The sequence below is a fragment of the Dipodomys merriami genome, unplaced genomic scaffold, assembly GCF_024711535.1.
Source record: "Dipodomys merriami isolate MVZ:Mamm:240054 unplaced genomic scaffold, mDipMer1.0.p SCAF_27, whole genome shotgun sequence".
Classification (NCBI taxonomy): domain Eukaryota; kingdom Metazoa; phylum Chordata; class Mammalia; order Rodentia; family Heteromyidae; genus Dipodomys; species Dipodomys merriami.
Window position 1 is genome coordinate 1,749,781 of NW_027204159.1, and position 19,411 is coordinate 1,769,191.

General features: G+C 37.2%; 1 protein-coding gene across 6 annotated transcripts in view; it reads left to right on the top strand.

The window, feature by feature from the left end:
- Fer (FER tyrosine kinase) overlaps positions 1-19,411 on the top strand; it is a 371,379-nt gene that overhangs the window by 20,701 nt on the left and 331,267 nt on the right. For 2 of the 6 annotated variants that reach the window (XM_070036020.1, XM_070036019.1), the window contains exons 1-2: positions 13,537-13,642; positions 14,880-15,150. In XM_070036020.1, the coding sequence (XP_069892121.1) occupies positions 13,608-13,642; positions 14,880-15,150 (306 nt within the window). In that variant the 5' untranslated portion in view covers positions 13,537-13,607. Of the gene's footprint in view, positions 1-1,509; positions 1,558-1,860; positions 2,007-13,536; positions 13,643-14,879; positions 15,151-19,411 lie in introns of those variants that run through there. The other 4 variants (XM_070036018.1, XM_070036021.1, XM_070036016.1 and 1 more) reach the window with 4 other exon arrangements.

The window sequence follows — 19,411 nt, forward strand, 5'->3', positions numbered from 1 at the left end:
CAAGCCAGGCCCAAAGAAACATAGGTCCCATGGTTTCCCTTATTTGCAATAACTAGTATATGTCTGGGACAAGTAGAAAAGGTCAAAAGCTATGTACATATGACCAGATAAGATGAAGTTAAGTGAAATGAACCCCAAGATAGGGACACAAGTGATTTTTTCTTTCTTGCTATTGTTTCTAACGTATTTATAAGGTACCATGTGATTTTTGTTGTTGTTGTTGTTGCTTTTTATGTTCCTCCCCCACTGTATAACCCCTATTTTCACTGTATTTGATGTTGATATAATTTGGGGAGGGGAAGGGAAAAAACAAAATGTTTAAATAGGTATACAGGTGGACCCATTGCAACAATGAGATGCAATGAGGAGGCAACAGTGCTTGATTAGAAATGTACTCATTACCTTGCTCATGTAACTGTAACCCCTCCGTACAGTATTTTCACGATAAAAAACTTAGAAATGTTCTGAGGATCATGGATCAAAGCCAGCCATATCAGGAAAAATCTGTACATCTCTTATCTCCAGTTTACCATCAAAAAGCTAGACTGGGTTGTGGCTCAAGTGGTAGAGTACCATCCTTTAGTAGAAAAGAAAATGAACAGCATCCAGGTCCTGAGTTAAAGCAGTTGTGGCAATATACACACACACAAAATCTGCATTTGTATTGCACTCACAGTATTGAATTTTTGTTTTTAGTCCCTAAACTATGCAGTATAATAGTGGTTACGTAGCATTTATATTGCATTTGGTATTAAGAGGGATCTACTGATTATTTTAAATGTACAGGATTATATATACACTCTGAAATTTTTTCTTTTCTTTTTTGTCTGTTGTGGGGCTTGAACTCTGGGTCTGGGCACTGTCCCCCAGCTCTTCAGCTCAAGGCTAGTGCTCTACCATTTGAGCCATAGTGCCACTTCCAGCTTTTTCTGCCTATGTGGTGCTGATGAAGTTAACCCAGGGCCTCATGCATGCAAGGCAAGCACTCTACCACCCAGCCTGCACTGTGCAATTTTCTATAAGTTAATTAGGCATCTGCAGGGTCTTGAGACCAGTACCTCCTGGGTCTTTAGTGACATCAGTGATAAAGAAGATAGAATTATCAAGAGACCTATTAGAAGTAATAGTTTCAAGAATTGAGAGAGAACAGCCAATTTAGGGACCATATATTGGCATACTAATCCGGGGAAATAAAGATTGTTTTCTTTTTTTTTTTTTTTCTGGGGCAATCTTTCAAAAACCTTTGGACTTTGAAGAAGAATTTACTTAGTACTTAATTCTTAGATTGTAAAAGTATTTTAGCAAGTTAGTCCTTTGCTTTTCTGAGGTGCTGTAAACTTGAAGGAGGAATAGGGTGGGGAGAAGGTGAAATATGTTATACCTTGGGACGGTGGTAGAACAGAAGGGGAGAGAGTAGTAGAACAAAAGGGGACATAGTAAGGAGGGAGTAGACAAGTCAATGTAGTATTTTCATTTTATTTATTTATTTATTTATTGTGCTGGTCCTAGGGCTTCAACTCAGGGCTTGGATGCTTTCCTGGAGCTTTTGTGCTTAAGGTTAGTAGTGTTCTATTACTTTGATCCATAGTGCAATTTCCAGCTTTTTGGTGGTTAATTGAAGTTAACTTTGCTGCCTGGGCTTGCATTGAACTGTGATCCTCAGATCTCAGCCTCCTTAGTAGCTAGAATGGCAGGCATGAGCTTGTCATGAACCTATATTATTACTTTTAATTTGGAGAATGGTAAAAGTGTCACAATTAATTTTGAGTAATAGCCTCAACACTACAATTCATATGTAAATTTCCCCCCCTCTCCTTTCTTTAGTGAATAGTTCTGACCTCTTGAATTTCTTTCTTACAGCTCAGTTCTTTTGGCTAGACTTACGATCATTCCTGTGAGACTTTTGTGCACATTTTCTCAAGTATTTTCCTCATTCCTAATGTGTAATACCTCAACGTGGACCTGCTACTTTAGATAAGAAATGACCAGCAATGAATAGTAGTAAGGTAGGATTACTTTACTGTTCTTAGTAAATTATGAAAATCTCTTTTTTTGTGTGTGTCTGAAATTGTATGACAGTAGATTGTTTTGCATAGGTCCAAGTTTAGCATTTCACATTTATGTTAATTATTTTTTGCTGTCATTTATCTCAGTGAATTTTACCTTATACTTTTGTTCTAGTGCATTTCTTCTGAATTGCAGCCAAGATACTCTCATTTGTAGTAAACCTAAATTTAGTAAATTCTGAAGGCTGGGAAATCCTGGCTCAAGGTGCCAGTAGGTTTGGTGTTCCTGTGGATGGAAGCAGGAAGGAAGCTCCTTTCATACTAGTATGATCTTCATCCAGCCGTGTGGAGCCCCCTGGTGTAAGCGGAAGGATTCTAACTCGTACCATATTGCCTTGGTAGTTAAGTTTCAACATTGATTTTTCTTTTTTTTTTTTGGTCAGTCATGGGGCATGAACTCTGGGCCTGGGCGCTGTCCCTCAGCTCTTCAGCTCAAGGCGAGCGCTCTACCATTTGAGCCACAGTGCCACTTCCAGTTTTCTGGTGGTTAACTGGACATAAGAGTCTCACAGACTTCCCTGCTTGGGCTAGCTTTGAACAGTGATCCTCAGATCTCAGCCTTCTGAGTAGCTAGGATTGCAGGTGTGAGCCATCAATGCCAGCTTCAGCATTGAGTTTTGAACCATATATACAGTTAATCCAGCATGATGTTTAAAGTAGTGGTCTATCTGCAGGTTGTCCAGTTGTCCCTAACTTTCTGAGTTTTTGGATACAGAATTTAATCAGATTTCATGCAGTGCATTTGGTTCTTATGCCTTTTGTCCTCTTTTGTTCTCAGATAGTTCCTTGCTGTACCTTGCATATTCTCTCTCTCTCTCTCTGTGTGTGTGTGTGTGCAAAAGAAATAGAAAATAACATGTAAAATTACAGTATAAAGGAACTTGAACATGGAACAATAGGAAAAGAAAGGCAGACACCTTCTCATGTATAAGTAGAGGACCCAATGTTGCCTCATTCTGATAACTTTTCTCTGTATTTTACCCAATTTGAGGCTGCCAGATCAACTCTTTATGAACTGTTTAGAGAAAGGGACCTGGAGTAGAAAATTAAAAGTGAGAAACATCCAGCTTAGAAGGAGTTCTTAGAATTCTACATGCAATGGTTGCTGTAGGCTCTGTAAGGGCCCCATGCTTGTCATTAAAAAGCTAGGAAGGTCTAATTCTTAAAGGCCGGGATCAGTGAAGTATGACTATTGGTCTCCTGCTCATGTGCTGTTTGGTCCCATGAAACTTCTTGGGACATCCTCAGAGTTAAACCCATAGCTATGAAGCCATTGAAATGCTGAAGATTGAATTTTCTCACCTTTGTGCGTGTGTGGGGCTTATGGTGGATCTGAGTTTAAAGCGAACTAATCTCATTTCTCAGCATCTATGAGAACCTAGCTGAGTTTCCCTACTACTACACACCATTAACAGAGGGCTTCCCTATATCCCTGATGAATAGATGGTGGACAGTCGTACTTCTGCATTTTCTGGTCTTGTTTGGAGGATCTGTCATTTCCAGTTTTGGCCTCTGGGAGCATATGTGGAGTTAAAATTATTCAGCTCAAGCCAGAAATGTTCCATGGCAGAGTCAAAAATATCTATTATGAGAACACAATGGAGAAACATCATCATATCAAGACATCATGATATAAATACTCCTAGCCTTTTTTGTGACTTGAATATATTTGAAAGAGAAATAATGTTTACTATTAAACATTTAACAATTAGAAATCAACTTAGTTTTCAGAGACTTAAAAATGTGATTATCCAGGTTTCCTTTTAGCATTCATTAGCCCACAACTCTCATCATTTCTATATGTTTACATACTTAAATACCTTCAATATCTTCATATTTAGACCCTGGCCTCTACTAAAAATCATAGGGGTTGCTTTTCTTACTATGACTTCCTACATACTCAAAAGAGACATTTTTCTATTATGAACTTAGGATTTAGCTGGATTCAGCCTTTTAAAAAACTGCATGCATCACCAAATCAAAGTATTATAGAGAAAAATAAATATGTTCATAGTTTTTCCTCAAGGAGCTAAAGTATTTCATGCTAAACCTTTTCCATATTGTTTATTAGAATTAGGCCTTTCTCATGGCTATTAAGTTTCAGTTCTGTCCTCATCCTTTTCTTGTTATTCTTTTCTTTCTTCTTCCTTTTTTTTCTTTTTTGAGACATGGTTTTCCTGTACAAGCCAGGCTAGTCTTGAACTCTGGATCTTTCTGTTTCAGCTATCTGAGGGCTGGGGTTAAGGCATGTGCCACTATGCCTAAATATCTCCCCTCCCCTCCTCTCCCCCTTTCTTCTTTGTTCTTTATTTTGGTTGTACTTGTAGATTGAACTCAGAGCCTCATGCTTTGCTAGGCAGGCATTCTACTACTTGAACCCTAGCTTAAATGTTCTTTCCTTCCTTCCCTCTCTTCCTTTCTTTTTCCCTCCCTCCCCTCCCTGTATATTGATTGTATAGGTAATGGGTTTCATCATTGCATTGTCATACATGCCTATATTGTATTTTCATCACATTACCCTCATCACATTTACCCTCTCACCCACTTTTCTACCTTAGCCCCAGGAGGAGGAACTTTTGCTAAAGAGCTAAAGAACATTATTTGCAAAGTTACACTTCTGCTTTCCTGGTGTGACAGGGTGGTGGCATGTAGAAAAGGGACAACTTCCACTTTAGAGAATTTGTTTGTGTGGAATCCCATTTCAGACACTTGAAGGTGGAGGATACAGACTTAGGAAAGCATATGTCTAATTTGAATGGAATTTTAGAAGAATCAATGTTGGGAGTGAACTGGAGTCGTAAGGTCATGACTAAAGGCAAAGGTCAGCGGGAGTGGGGATTGGGCCTTTGGTTTTGAGAAAAGGGTAAAATATTCTAAAAGCTAAGAATGGAGCCAGCTTTCCTACAAGTTCTAAACAAGTTTGTCTGATCTTTGCTCCCTGAGGCTGTTATGCTGCAAGGTAGGGACTGGCTGAGTTCATTTAACCTACAACTAAGGAAACCTTGTTGATTGCCTTCACTGAGCTTATTTGAAAGTACAAATCCAGATTTTGAATTTCGTTAAACTACTCCACCTGGATAGTGTCTTTGAAAAAAGAAATTTAGCTTCAGTTTGAAATATGAAGCCTTTTATAATAATCTATCATGTAAGAAGGGTAAACAGTTAAATGGCATTTAGATGCTTTTATGTTAACATTTACTTAAGGCTTTTCTTCGTTTTTGTTGTTGTTGTTGTTGTTGTTTTGGGTTTTTGCAAATGTGTTCCCCATCGTCTTACTTGTTGTTCTTCCCTTTTCTCTCACATGATATTAGTAAGTCTCTCAACACACTGCTTTATCTACAGTGATCCCTCACTTATTGCAGAGTTACATTCCACACCCCTGTGGTAGGTGAAATCTGTGAGGTAGCAGCGTTATATAGTTGTCCCTCACTATATCATGGTTCACTTACTGCTACTTGTGAGATTTTTATCTATTGGGGGGGGAATGGGGGAGGAGGGGTCCTCTGGAACGTAGCCCCCATGATGAGTGAGGGATCAGTACATACATATTTTCTTTTTAAAAACCCGTGATAAAGTGAAGCCTCATTGAGTGAACCACAGTATAGGGAAGGATGACTGTATTCTCACCTTGATAATAACCCTTCCAAACAGGTATTGTTATCCCTATTTTAAAGAAAACTGAGCTTATAGTAATTAAAATGGCATATTACAGCCTGACACTGGTGGCTCTCGCTTGTAATCTTTTTTTTTTTTTTTTTTGGGTCTGGTCGTGGGGCCTGAACTCTGGGCCTGGGCGCTGTCCCTCAGCTCTTCAGCTCAAGGCTAGCGCTCTACCACTTGAGCCACAGCGTCACTTCTGGCTTTTTTCTTTTTGCTTATGTGGTGCTGAGGAATCGAACCCAGGACCTCATGCATGCAAGGCAAGCACTCTACCACTGAGCCACCTTCCCAGCCTCACGCCTGTAATCTTAACTACTTAGGGGACTGACATCTGAGGATGGCAGTCTGAAGCAAGTCCAGGCAGGAAAGTTCACAAGACCCTTATCTCCAATTTAAACACCAAAAACACTGGAAGTGGAGCTGTGGCTTAAGTGGTGGAGTGTTAGCTTTGAGCACAAAAGCTCAAGGACAATGCCCAGACCCTGGATTTCACACTCCAGGACTGGAACCAAGCCTTTTACCCTCCACTCAAAACAAACAAAGAAAAACCCCAAACATATTACATCACTCTTCAATGATAGAGTTAAGATTTGAAACCAATATTTACTTTTCCAAATGACATACATATATATGCATACATACATACATACATACATACATACATATTTACTTTTCCAAATGACATACACACATTCCCTTTCCTGCAAACATTTTTGTAGATATACATACATACATACATACATACATACCCTTCTCTGTTAAATACGCCTCAGAATTTATAGAAGATGTTCCTTAATTCATTTTGAATCCTCTGTTAAGCTGTGCTTCTTCCTTTTTCTGTCTCTGTAGCACTTTACCTCATGTTTTCATACCCGGTCAAGCCATTTTTGTGGGCCCTGGGAGTGTTGTGCATATTTGTTCAGTATCCCCACTCAACTTGTGATAAGTGTATTTGTGTGGCTGTTGAATTGTGTGCATTTACTTATGTCAGGCTTTGTTTCCCTAGTATATTGTGAGCTTTTTGAGACAAGGCTCTGAACTCTTACTCATATTGGTGCTCTGGCACTAAGAAATACATATGACCAATAACCATTCATATTTTCTGAGTGAATTTTGAATCAGTCAATTTTATTATTATTACCTTGCCTTACTGCCCTGTAAATTGTTTGATGGTTATAATGTAGATTTTATTTTTGCATCTCTAGTATTTGTTTTTTGTAATTATCCCCCAAATATCTGTTGATTTATATAAATTTTAAAAATTCGGTTGACATATCTACTGTATAATATATTTAATTGCCAACTCTTCACAAATATAATACTGAAATTAAGATCAAACGTGTTATTCATTCTTTTATAGACTTTGTAAGTTTTTATTCCTTGTTTTCTCTCATTGGAAGATTGTTAGCCATTAATGTTCAAGTAGGCTGGCCACTCTGTGCTATTTCACTTTCATTTAGCTTTCTTTTCTTTTTCCTTCTTTTTTGGGTCAGTTGTGAGGCTTGAGCTCAGGGCTGGGGCACTGTCCTTTAGCTCTTTTTGCTCAAAGCAGGGCTCTACCACTTTGAGTCACAGATCCACTCCCCAGGTTTTGGTGGTTAATTGGAGATAAGAGTGTCACAGTCTTTCCTGCCCAGGTTGGTTTGAACCATGATCCTCAGATCTTAGCTTCCTGAGTAGCTAGGATTACAGGAGTAAACCACCAACATCTGGCTTTAACTTTCATTTTAAATTGAGCTAGAAGTAACACTTTTAAAGGAAGCATAGAAAGAATTTCAGGTTTTTTTCATTTAGAAGTTTCATATTTATTTGTTTTTATTAGTATATATTAATTATACAAAGGGGTTTTATTATATCATTTCCATGCAGAAGAAATGTAAATAAAATACTGTGTCCATCAGGTAGGCAAAGCTAAGTGGTATATTAATTGGTATTGTCTGGAGAAGTTTTTCACGTTAAATTCTGATCTTCCTCCCTGTCTTTTTCAATGCTTCTTTTAAAAAAAGACCTCACTTGGTATTCATGTGAAGTCAGTTTTTTGGTTTGTAACTGTGGTTTGTACTTTCTTGCTCAGTGGCTTTGGTGGCTTTGTTCTGTTTTGCTGCTGACAGCTTAGATTTTCTTGAAATCGAGTAACTGCTACTTCTGTCAGTATTGAAGCATATAAAAGGTAGGAAACAGTTTGAGACAATTCATTTTATACTTAAATTGTTAAGGCTTTTATATTCTTTGTCACTATGCAAACATTCTCTAATGAGATTACCATAAAGTGATTTTGCTAGGTTATATTAGTCCAGGTTTCTAAATTCAAGTGCTGTCGAATTTCTTTCTAGTTTCAGAGACTCTGTTGGGGGAAGAATGAAGCATTCCAGTTTTTATTACATGAAAATTATTTTATTTTTTAATATTTGACATAATTGTTTTTACACTATCTCAGAAAAATTATGTAAATGAATTTCCAAGCATGTAGTTTTAAAAAATTGTATTCACCCATTTTTATAAATTAGTCTTTGTTGGTATTCTTGAATTTGTTATCAATGTTAGAATAAAGGAAGCAAGTAAGCACATTTTTTTTTTTTAATAAAATCTGTGTGTTGAAATAAATTGCCTTCACTTGAAAGAAAAGATTCAGTACAGGCCTCCAGCCTGGCATTTCTGGTTCCTTCAAGATGGAGTCTCTCACTTTTCTGACCAAGATGACTTCTAACTGTAGTCTTCCAGGTCATAGTTTCTTGAGTAACTAGGATATAGGCGTGAGCCACCAGTACCTGACCTCTGAATAGTTTTTACCTTTCCACTTAACCATGTTTGATTTTTTTTTTTTTTTTTTCCTATCCTGGGCATAGAATTCAAGGCCTGGGAGCTGTGTGTGAGCTTCTTTTACTCAGGTAGTGCTCTATCACTTGAGCCATAGCTCTGATTTAAGTTAAAAAAATATATATATACATATATGTTTTAAGCCTATATATATATATATATATATATATATATATGTATCTTATTGGAGATAAGAGTCTCATGGATTTTCTTGTTCGGACTGGCTTTGAATTTGAATTGTGATTCCCAGATCTCAACCTTCTGAGTAGCTATTGTTACAGTCGTGAGCAACCAGTACCTGGATCATGTTTGATTCTTTAGTCATTTGTTCTAATGGTGGTTTCTGCTCTGATCTGATGTGGGTCTGTTCATCTCTCTGTCTCTCCAGGTTTTGGGACAGTAGTTTAATGTATGAATTCATTTCTTTTACAAGTTTTCAGTCACTTGGCTTTTTACTTGATAAGATGAACTGTTGACTCTCAAGTTGTTTTCATGTCCTTCAAAAGTTATAAGTTTTAATAGCTATGTTTTCATTCTGCTCATATGGCTTCTATAGAGCTAAAGACTTTTTGATAAAGATCAGTCTTTCCATGTTTTAGATCACTTTGATGCTTATTGCCCTGCTTTCTTTATATTTTCTAACACACCTAAAAGTGTGTTTTATGCTTAAATGTGGTCCTTATGAATAATTTTTAAAAATAAAATATTAGGTAAAGTTTTTTGTTTTTGTTTTTTTTTAAAAAGATGTCCACTTGCTCAGGTACTATTTCACTATTTGTTGAAAATGCTAATTCCTGCTCATTCGAATTGCTTTTAGACTTTGTCAAGTCTGTAGAGCATATTGTGTATTCTATATTGTGTATTCTGTTCCATTGCTCTATTGTCCATCCTCAGCCAATAATATACTGTCTTAGTTTTGTAGCTATTCAATATCTTATTCAGCTAGGTAAACATACACTTCTTCAAACATTGATTCAATCCCTTTATTTTTCCTGTTTGGGCTCTGATAAAAGACAAGTTGCATGTTTGATTATTGACTCATAGGTTCTCTAAGGCTTTGTTAGTTTTCCCCCCATTTTCTCTGTGTTCATCGGATATGTTGTGAATTCTGTTGTGCTACCCTTAAGCTCATTGGTACTCTTTTCTCTACTATGCAGCACATCTATCAAGTTTTAAAATTTCTGTTACTGACAAGTTCAACAAGAAATGTACTATCTTACTTACACAACTATAACCCCTAGGTATATCACTTTGACAATAAAATTAAAAAAAATTCGACTACTGCATTTCTTTAGTTCTGTAATTTCCACCTGATTATTTTGACAACTTATTCCTTTATTCATTTATTTTAGGAAATTTGATAATTATCATTGCTGTTGTTTTGGGCAGTACTGGGATTTAAACTCAGTGCCTTGTGCTTGCTCAGCAGGAATTTCTGCTACTGAGCTACACCGCCAGTCTTTCATTAAAATTATTATTTTCAGGATAGAATCTTGCTTTCTGCCTGCTCACTCACCTGAGCTACTGTTTGCCTGCTTTTGGCTTCCCTTTGTTAGGAGGATCACAGGTGAGTGCTACCATATCCAGCTTTGCACTGTGGTGGTTCAGGTTAACCTAGAACCATGATTGTCTTGTCTTAGCCTTCCAGATGTACTTATTAAGAAATTTTTACCATGGCTGTTTCAAATTTTTCTGATTTTGGTGTGTGTGTGTGTGTGTGTGTGTGTGTGTGTGTGTGTGTGTGTGTGTGTGTGTGTGTGTGTGTGTGTGTGTGTGTGTGTGTGTGTGTGTGTGTGTGTGTGTGTGTGTGTGTGTGTGTGTGTGTGTGATTTCTCTTCAGGTATTGGTGCTGGAAGATACTGAGGAGCTGCTTTTATGATACTGACTTTGTCCAAAATTCTCAGACTTTGCACCTTAAACAGTTGACTCAATTGTGGATTTTTTTAGCCTTAGTATTTTATCTAAATGCTTATTTACAATTCAATAGGTTTTTAAAAAAATGTTCCATTTTCTTTTTCTTTTATTTTTGTTGTTAATGATACCATTTTTTCTTACTAAAGCCTTGAAGATTTCATTAAATCATGTGTCTTTTGTTTACATTTAATAGATCAAGATTCTTCAACCTTAATTCATACTGACTTTGTCAATTCTAGACCCTTTGTTAAGCTTTATTGCTGTTATACCTTCTAAGCTTGTTTTCGTAGGTCTCTTTTTATCCTTTTCTTTCTCTCTTTAAGCCATATTATATCCAGATGCCGGATCAAAATTTATTCCCCCTGTCTCTGTCTCTGTCTCTCTGTCTCTCTCTTTTTATGTCTGTGTGTGTGTCTTTCTCTCACACACACATCCCTACCTACACAGACAGAAAAGTATACAAATTACATGTGCTCAGCTTCATGAATTTCAAAACTGTATTTGCAAATAAATCATTTTAAAGGATCATGTTCATAACATTGATATTCTGCCCTAAAAGGCAGTTGACCCAAAGAGTTTGAGCTTTATTGGTTTCCTCAGTGGAAAAATAACAATAGATAAATCAATACACTATCTTCCATTGCCTGCCACATACATCCTGATTTTGAACTTTTTCCCTATCTCCCTCCCTCCTTCTCTCCTTTTCCTACACCATGTATAGAATTTTGTAGTTGTATAATGGTACTACTTCCTTAAATGTTTCCTGTTTGACTTTTTAATAATCTAAAAATGATAATCATCATTTCTGTTTCTTGTCTTATTATTTCCTGGAATCTTTCTGGGTAGTTTCATCCTGTGCTATTTTTTTTCTGTCTTTAAAAATTCTTTATTTCTTGGGTGATTGATGTAAATATATTGACTCAGAACAACATTCAGATAAGTAGAAGAATATACAAGTCACACATGGTAGACCATGACCTTGAACTTAGGATGGATCCCTCAGCACTTGAAGGGGTGAGGGATCCATCATGAGTTCAAGGCCAGCCTGGTCTACATAGTGAGACTCTGTCTCAAAATAATTCACACATGTTTATATAAATCTATGTGTATATGTGTATGTGCACAAACCCAAGCCACTCTATGTTCTAGAACTAGTACCTTACACACTTAAAAGTACAATGAATACTATTCTTCCTCCCTTTCTCTTTTATACAAAGTTAGCTTAGTAAGTTGTGTCTTATCTTTTTCAACTAGCCTCTGTGTGTGGGTGTGTGTGGGTGTGCGTGCATGTGCACACGCGAATGTGCATGCTAGCAGCAGGGCTTGAACTCAGGGCCTTTCATTCTTTCTTGCTTATGACTGGTATTCTACCACTCGATCCATGCCTCCACCAAAGTTTTTTTGCTGGTTAATGAAGACAGAGTCTCAGGGCTTTTTCTGCCAATCTGGCTTCAAACTGAAACTCTCAGATTTCAGGTTCCATATTACCTAGAATACAGGTGTGAGCTATCAGCACCTGGATCAATGATCAGTTCTTAATGTTGGTTATAGATTAGTATACAGAAAAATTTCCCTTTATATTAGGAGGACTGAGTGATATTCCATTGAATGAATGTACTGTAAACAGGTCTGTCACATGTCATTTGGCATATATGGGATAATTACTGTACAGTCCAAAATTAAGTATAGTCTTATGTAGTTATTTTAGGAGTTTTTATTTATTCCCTAAAGACAAGAACAGTATATTAAGTTATAGTCACTGATCTGGAATATTAGTGTATAGAAATAATCCCTAAGGACAGTCTAGAGAGCTTTTTAGATTTGCCAGGTATTGTTTCCTAGTTTTCCTTCTGAGTTCTTCACAATCCTTTTGAAGTTTCAGATAGGAGAAAAAAAATTGCCACCAAGATGCATTTAGAAGTGGATGTAATATTTATACCAGCTTATAGAATAAAATGAGCTACAATCTCAAATATTTTTTTTTTAAATAAAAAGTACAACATTTTACCTTTTTTTCCTTTCAAAAATGTTTCTTATCCTCTTTTGGAAATATGGGATAAGATACAATGTGTCTCTACCAAGATTTAGTTTAACTGAATATAAATAATAGAATAACATTCACTATAAATAAATATGCTCCCCAAATACATGCTATGTTAAAATGAGTAAAACAATTTTTGTGGCATTGGGTATTAAAATTCCTGCATGGTAGGCAAGTTGTCTGCCACTGAGTGAAACTGGTTCTTAAGTGCTTTTTAAGAATGGCTGCATACAAAATGAAATTCTGGAACTATCCTATTTGATATTCAAGTGAATATGTGATTTTCCTTTGTATTGACTGTGTAAGGTCCATTTAGTGTCTTGATTGCTACTTGACAACTTGAATGATTTATTTTTCTTTTCCAGTCTGGGGCTTGACCTCAGGGCCTGGGCACTGTCCCTGCCTGAGCTTCTTTTGCTCAAGTCTAGCAGGCTTTTTCTGTTTATGTGGTACTGAGGAATCGAACCCAGGGTTTCATTCATGGTAAGCAAGCACTCTACCACTAAGCCACATTCCCAGCCCCAAAATTCTTTTTGACAATTTAATTTTCTCCTGATCACCTGATAGTTCATAAAACTGAGGGAGATTATAGTTTATTTGCTACTTGGAAACGCTTTTTTTTCCCCCACCATAGTTTGAGATGGGATCACTGAAGTTAGAGAGAAAAATCACTTCTTGTTTATCTGAGTCTCCTTTTATAGCTTAAAGGATAAGCATTCAATTGACAACAAATTGACTCCTGTTCAGGCTTCTCTAGAACTTGAAATGGAATAGAAGGTGTGTTTCTGTATTTCTTCTAGCTGGCTCTGAAAGATTCATTGCTTGAAGTTTTAGGAAACCGGAGGAAAAAAATAAATTCTAACATAGTTTTCAGGATTTATAGTAAATAAGGAGGATATGTTGGGGAAGTTTATGATAACTGGCCTGTAGATGATAATAAGTTATGCTGTAGTCATTTTTTTAAACAACTTTTTTTGAGTTATAGTTCAATGTCTGAACTCTATTTTCTGTTGCCAGTAATATAGTACCACAGAGTTCGTTTATAAAGAAAAGAAGTTTATTTTGGCTTAGTGTTCTGGAGATTCAAGGTCAAAGATCTACAGCTAGTGATGGAAATCTGTTTGTCTCAAGACCATTCATTGAGGTAAAATATTTTTACGTAAATGCAGAGGTTTAGTGGGATGCTTTATCTAGTCCATTAATTTCTATAACTGTCCATATGCCCATATTAAGCCTCGATTACAATAGCTTTTTAATGAGCTTTGAAATAAAATGTATGAATCCCGAAATTTTTCTTTGAAGGCTTTTCCTTGGCTATCCTGGCTCTTTTGGCTTATCTTACATATTTCAGTATTGGCTTGCCAATTTATGCAAAAGTTATCTAAGATACTAATATGGAACACATTGATTCTCTTCATTAAATTGGGGATTCTCACTTTCTAAACAATATTAACTGAACATAATCAATTTATATAGGCCGTTTAATGTTTCTTTCAACATAGTGTTGTAGTGTGAAGAGAACAAGTTTAATTTAAAAGTTATTAAACTTGTCTTAAATTTTGTTCCTAAATGCATTATGGCTTTTTGATGTTGTAAATGGAATTGCTTCTGAATTTTATTTTTGGATTGATTGTTGTAGGCATACAGAAATAAAATTGATTTTCTTTTACATTGCTCTGAGTACCTGAGGAAAAAAACATAAGGAAGGCAGGATTTATTTTGATTCAGAGACTTCTCAGTCCATAGTGACTTGGTTCTATATTTTGGTACCTGCAATGAGGCAGAAAACCATGATGGCGAGGGAGTGTGGCAGAAGCTGTTCACTTTTGCCGCAGAAAGATGGCCAAGAAGGAAGAGCCAGAAGAGGCTGGGAATGAGGTATAGCCTTCTAGGGCACACTGTCTCCCGCCCACCCCCGTGGTGATGCCCACCTCCTAATGTTTCCACCACCTCCCAGAACAGCTCCAGCTGAGGACCAAGTGTTCAGCCCATGAGCCTCTGAGGGTATTTCATATCCAAATCATAAAACTTTGTAATCCTATGAAACTAACTTATTTGTCTTAATAATTCTTTATTTAATCCCTTTTTCTTTATAAAATGATATCCACTGCAAATAAAAATAATTTTATGTCTTCCTTTCTACTCAGAATGTCTTTTTTTTTGTTCATGTCATTGTAATGTCTACTGTCTCCAATACACTGTTGAATACAAGTCAGCAACAGAGTAGATATCCTCATCTCTTTCCTGGTCTTTGGGAGAAAGAAATCATTAGAGTAGGTTTCTTTTTTAAACCTTGAGGAGAATGGATTATAATTTTGCTTCAAAGACTAATTTCCTTTTCATTTAAGGTTTTCTTCTTCTTCTTGTGTTTGTACACACAGATATGTGCTGATTAGAGAGAAGTCTCCCTCGTGCAGTCTGGAGGTTAAGCAGTGCCTTACAAAAATGGGGTTTGGGAGTGATCTGAAGAATTCACATGAAGCTGTGTTAAAGTTGCAAGACTGGGAATTACGGTTACTCGAAACAGTGAAGAAATTTATGTCTTTGAGAATAAAAAGTGATAAAGAATATGCATCTACTCTACAGAACCTCTGTAATCAAGTTGATAAAGAAAGTACTGTCCAAATGAATTATGTCAGCAATGTATCCAAGGTAAGGAGAATAATTTCATCCTTCCTTAGGTATAGGATCATAATTGTCTTTAAAACAAATAGATCATGAGATTGAATGAGCATACCCAAGGTAGTTTGTAGTATTCTAAATGTTCTCTGAGTATTATTTTTTAGCTACATTTATAAATTCTTATGTGGATAGCATTCTTTCATTGCAGAATGCATTTTAATTTGCCTTTGATTTCTTTTATGACCCCCGTGTTCTTTCCGTATTTTTTTTTTATTTGCCAGTCCTGGGGCTTGAACTCAGAGCCTGGGCACCATCCCTGAGCTTCTTGTGCTCAAGGCTAACACTCTAGAGGCACAGAGACACTTCTGGCCTTTTCTGTTTATGGGGTACTGATAAATCAAACCCAGGGTGTCATGTATGGTAGGCAAGCAGTCTACCTACCACTAAGCCACATTCCCATATTTCACTCCCCCCCCCCAAATATCTTTTCATTGTTGGCATTGAATTTATAAAGTTCAATTTTTCTTCATGAGCCAATTTTCTATAATCTATATAACTTTTAAATTTATACATGTGATTTTCCTTGGTAAAAGTTTCATACGTACTTACTTGATAAGAATGGTAAATTTATACTGTGATTGGAATACTTCATACCTAGACAGTAGATTGAAATGGTTGATAATGGTGTTGAAGTGTCTAGCCTGCCTGCCTGCCTGCCTGCTTTCCTCCCTCCCTCCCTCCCTCCCTCCCTCCCTCCCTCCCTCCCTCCCTTCCTTCCTTCTTTTCTTCCTTCCTTCCTTCCTCCTTCCTTGCTTCGTTGGTACTGTGGCTTTAAACTCAGCATCTCTCTTAGTTGGTTTTCTTGCTTATACCTAGTGCTCTGTCTCTTGAACCACACTTCTAGTTCTGTCTTTTTGCTGGCTAATTAGAGATAAGCATCTCACAGATGTGTAAGTTTGGGCTGGGTTTGGACTTCTGTCATCAGATCTGAGCCTCCTGAGCTAGTATTACAGGAGTGAGCCATCAGTGGCCAGTTTTAAAGTGTTTTACTTCTGTGTTAGTTGGGATTTCCAGAGAAACAGAAATAATAAGAACTGTATTTATAGTAGTTTATATAACTGGTTTATTATGGAGGTCAAGAAAGTCCAAAAGCTAGATAAGCAAAAAAGCTGGAGATACAGTTCAGTGTAAGCTTAATTGGTTTTGCTTATATTTTGAATGTCTGTAATCAGGTACATAAATATTTAGAATCATATCTTTTTTTTTTTTTTTTTTGGGTCCGGTCGTGGGGCCTGAACTCTGGGCCTGGGCGCTGTCCCTCAGCTCTTCAGCTCAAGGCTAGTACTCTACCACTTGAACCACAGCGCCACTTCCGGCTTTTTTCTTTTTGCTTATGTGGTGCTGAGGAATCGAACCCAGGGCCTTGAGCATGCAAGGCAAGCGCTCTACCACTGAGCCACCTTCCCAGCCCCAGAATCATATTTTTTTGAAAAATTAATTTCTTTATTACTAGGGGAAAATGTTTATAATTTTTCGTTTCCTTGCAAATTGGCTGCTTTATCATTATGAAATTACTTTCTTTGTCTTTAGCAATATTCTTGGCTGTAAAATTTATTCTGATATTAATATAATCACTTTGATTACTATGGCTTTGTACGAGGGTTTGAAATTTGGTATTGATATTCCTCCAGCACTGTTCTTTTTTTGTACTTTTTTTATTGTAAAAATGCTTTAAAGAGGGGTTATAGTTACACGAGCAAGGTAATGAGTAAATTTCCTATTGAGCATTGTTCCTACTTCCTGTGTTTTCCCTACCATCCCTACCCTCCCACTTCCACAACTACCCCCACCATCCCTCCCCACCCCCCAGTGGAGTTATAAGGTTCATTTTCTTTTTCTTTCTTTTTTGCCAGTTGTGGAGCTTGAACTCTAGGCCTGGGTGCTCTCCCTGTGCTCTTCAGCTCAAGGCTAGCGCTCTACCACTTGAGCCACAGCACCACTTTTGGCTTTTTGTTTATGTGGTGGTGAGGAATCGAACCCAGGGTCTCATGCATATCTCATTGTTACAATGGGGCAACCTGTATCCTTGTTTAAGCGTTTTGTTTTTTCCCTTCCACACCCAAATTAGAGAAGTATATATACAATATGCAGGGCACCGAACATCAAATACAGTGAAAACAGGGGTTATACCGTGGGGGAGGAACATACAAAGAAACAAATAATCACATGGTACATTATAAATACTTTAGAAACAATAGCAAGAAAGAAAAGAGATTCATTTTGCTTAACATAATCTTATATGGTCATATGTACATAGCTTTTAATCTTTTCTGCTTGTCCTAGACATGTACTAGTTACTACAAATAAGGGAAACCATGGGACCTATGTTTCTTTGGGCCTGGTCTACTTCACTTAGTATAAATTTTTCCAAGTCTTCGTTTCCTAACAAATGGGGCAATGTCATTCTTTCTGATGGAGGCATAGAATTCCATTGTGTATATATACCACATTTTCTTGATCCATTCATCTACTGAGGGGCATCTGGGTTGGTTCCATATCTTAGCTATGGTAAATAATGCTGCAGTAAACATAGTTGTGCTGGTAGCTTTAGTATGGTCTTGTTTGTGAATATTTGGGTAAATGCCCAAAAATGGGATTGCTGGGTCATAGGGGAGCTCTATGTGGAGTCTTTTGAGGAACCTCCATACTACTTTCCAAAGTGGTTGAACAAGGTTACATTCCCACCAACAATGCAGTAAGGTTCCCTTCTGTCCACATCCCCTCCAGCATCTATTGTTATTAGAGTTCTTGATTATAGCCATACTAACTGGGGTGAGGTGTGGTATCTTGATGTTGTTTTGATTTGCATTTCTTTTATGACTAGAGAAGTTGAGCATTTCTTCATGTGTCTATTGGCTATCCTTCTTTCCTCTTCAGAGAAGTTTCTCTTTAAGTCTTTAGCCCACTTATTTATTGGGCAGTTGTTTCTTTGAGGATTTGTTGTTGGATTTAATTTTTTGAGTTCCAGGTATATTTTAGATATGAGACCCTTGTCTGTTGTGAGGTTAGTGAAGATCTTCTAACAATCCGTGGGCTTTCTATTGATCTTGCTAGCTATGTCTTTTGCCATGCAGAAGCTCAGCAGCTTCATGCAATCCCATTTGTTCAACCTTTCTTTGATTTGTTGTATTTCTGGGTCTCTATTAAGAAAATTTTGACCTGTGCCAAAGAGACCTAGGGTTTATTCTATTCCTTACTGTAATGTTTTCAGGGTGTCTGCTTTGACTCTGAGGTCTTTGATTTATTTGTAGTTGATTCTGGTGCAGGGTGATATATATGGATCTACCTTTAGTTTTCTACAGGTGAATAACCAATTTTGCCAGCACCATTTACTGAAGAAGCTGTCTTTCTTCCATTCTATTTTTTTAGCTCCCTTATTGAAGATTAAGTGGCTATAGGTCTGTGGGTTCATTTCTGTGTTTTCAATTCTATTCCATTGGTCCTGAGGTCTGTTCTTGTGCCAGTACCAAGCTGTTTTGCTTACTATGGCTTTGTAGTAGAGTTTGAAATTTGGCATTGATATTCCTCCAGCACTGTTCTTTCTGTTAAGAATCATTTTTGCCATTTGGGGTCTTTTATTGTTCCATATGAATTTTTTTTTTTTTTTGGTTGGTCGTGGGGCTTGAACTCTGGGCCTGGGTGCTGTCCCTCAGCTCTTCAGCTCAAGGCGAGCGCTCTACCACTTGAGCTACAGTGCCACTTCCGGTTTTCTGGTGGTTTATTGGAGATAGGAGTCTCACGGTCTCTCCTGCCCGGGTTGGCTTTGAACCGAGATCCTCAGATCTCAGCCTCCTGAGTAGCTAGGATTACAGGCGTGAGCCACCAGCGCCCAGCTCCATATGAATTTTTGGATTGGTTCTTCTATTTCATTGAAAAATGAGGTTGGGATATTGATAGGTATCACACTGAATTTGTAGAGATCCTTGCCATTTTCACGGTTGATCCTTCCAGTCCAGGAACACGGGAGGTTTTTCTACTCCCTAACTTCTGCTTTGATTTCCTTTTTTAGGTTTTAAAAGTTTTCTTCGTAGAGGTCCTTCACTTCTTTAGTTAATTCCTAGGTATTTTATTTTTTGTGGAGATATTACATAAGGAGTTGCTTTCCTGATTTCAGTGTTTCTCTTCTCGTATTTGGCATATAGAAAACCCATTGATTTTTGAGGGTTAATTTTATACCTTGCTACTTTGCCAAAATTTGAATCAACTCAAATAATTTGGGAGTGGAGTACGT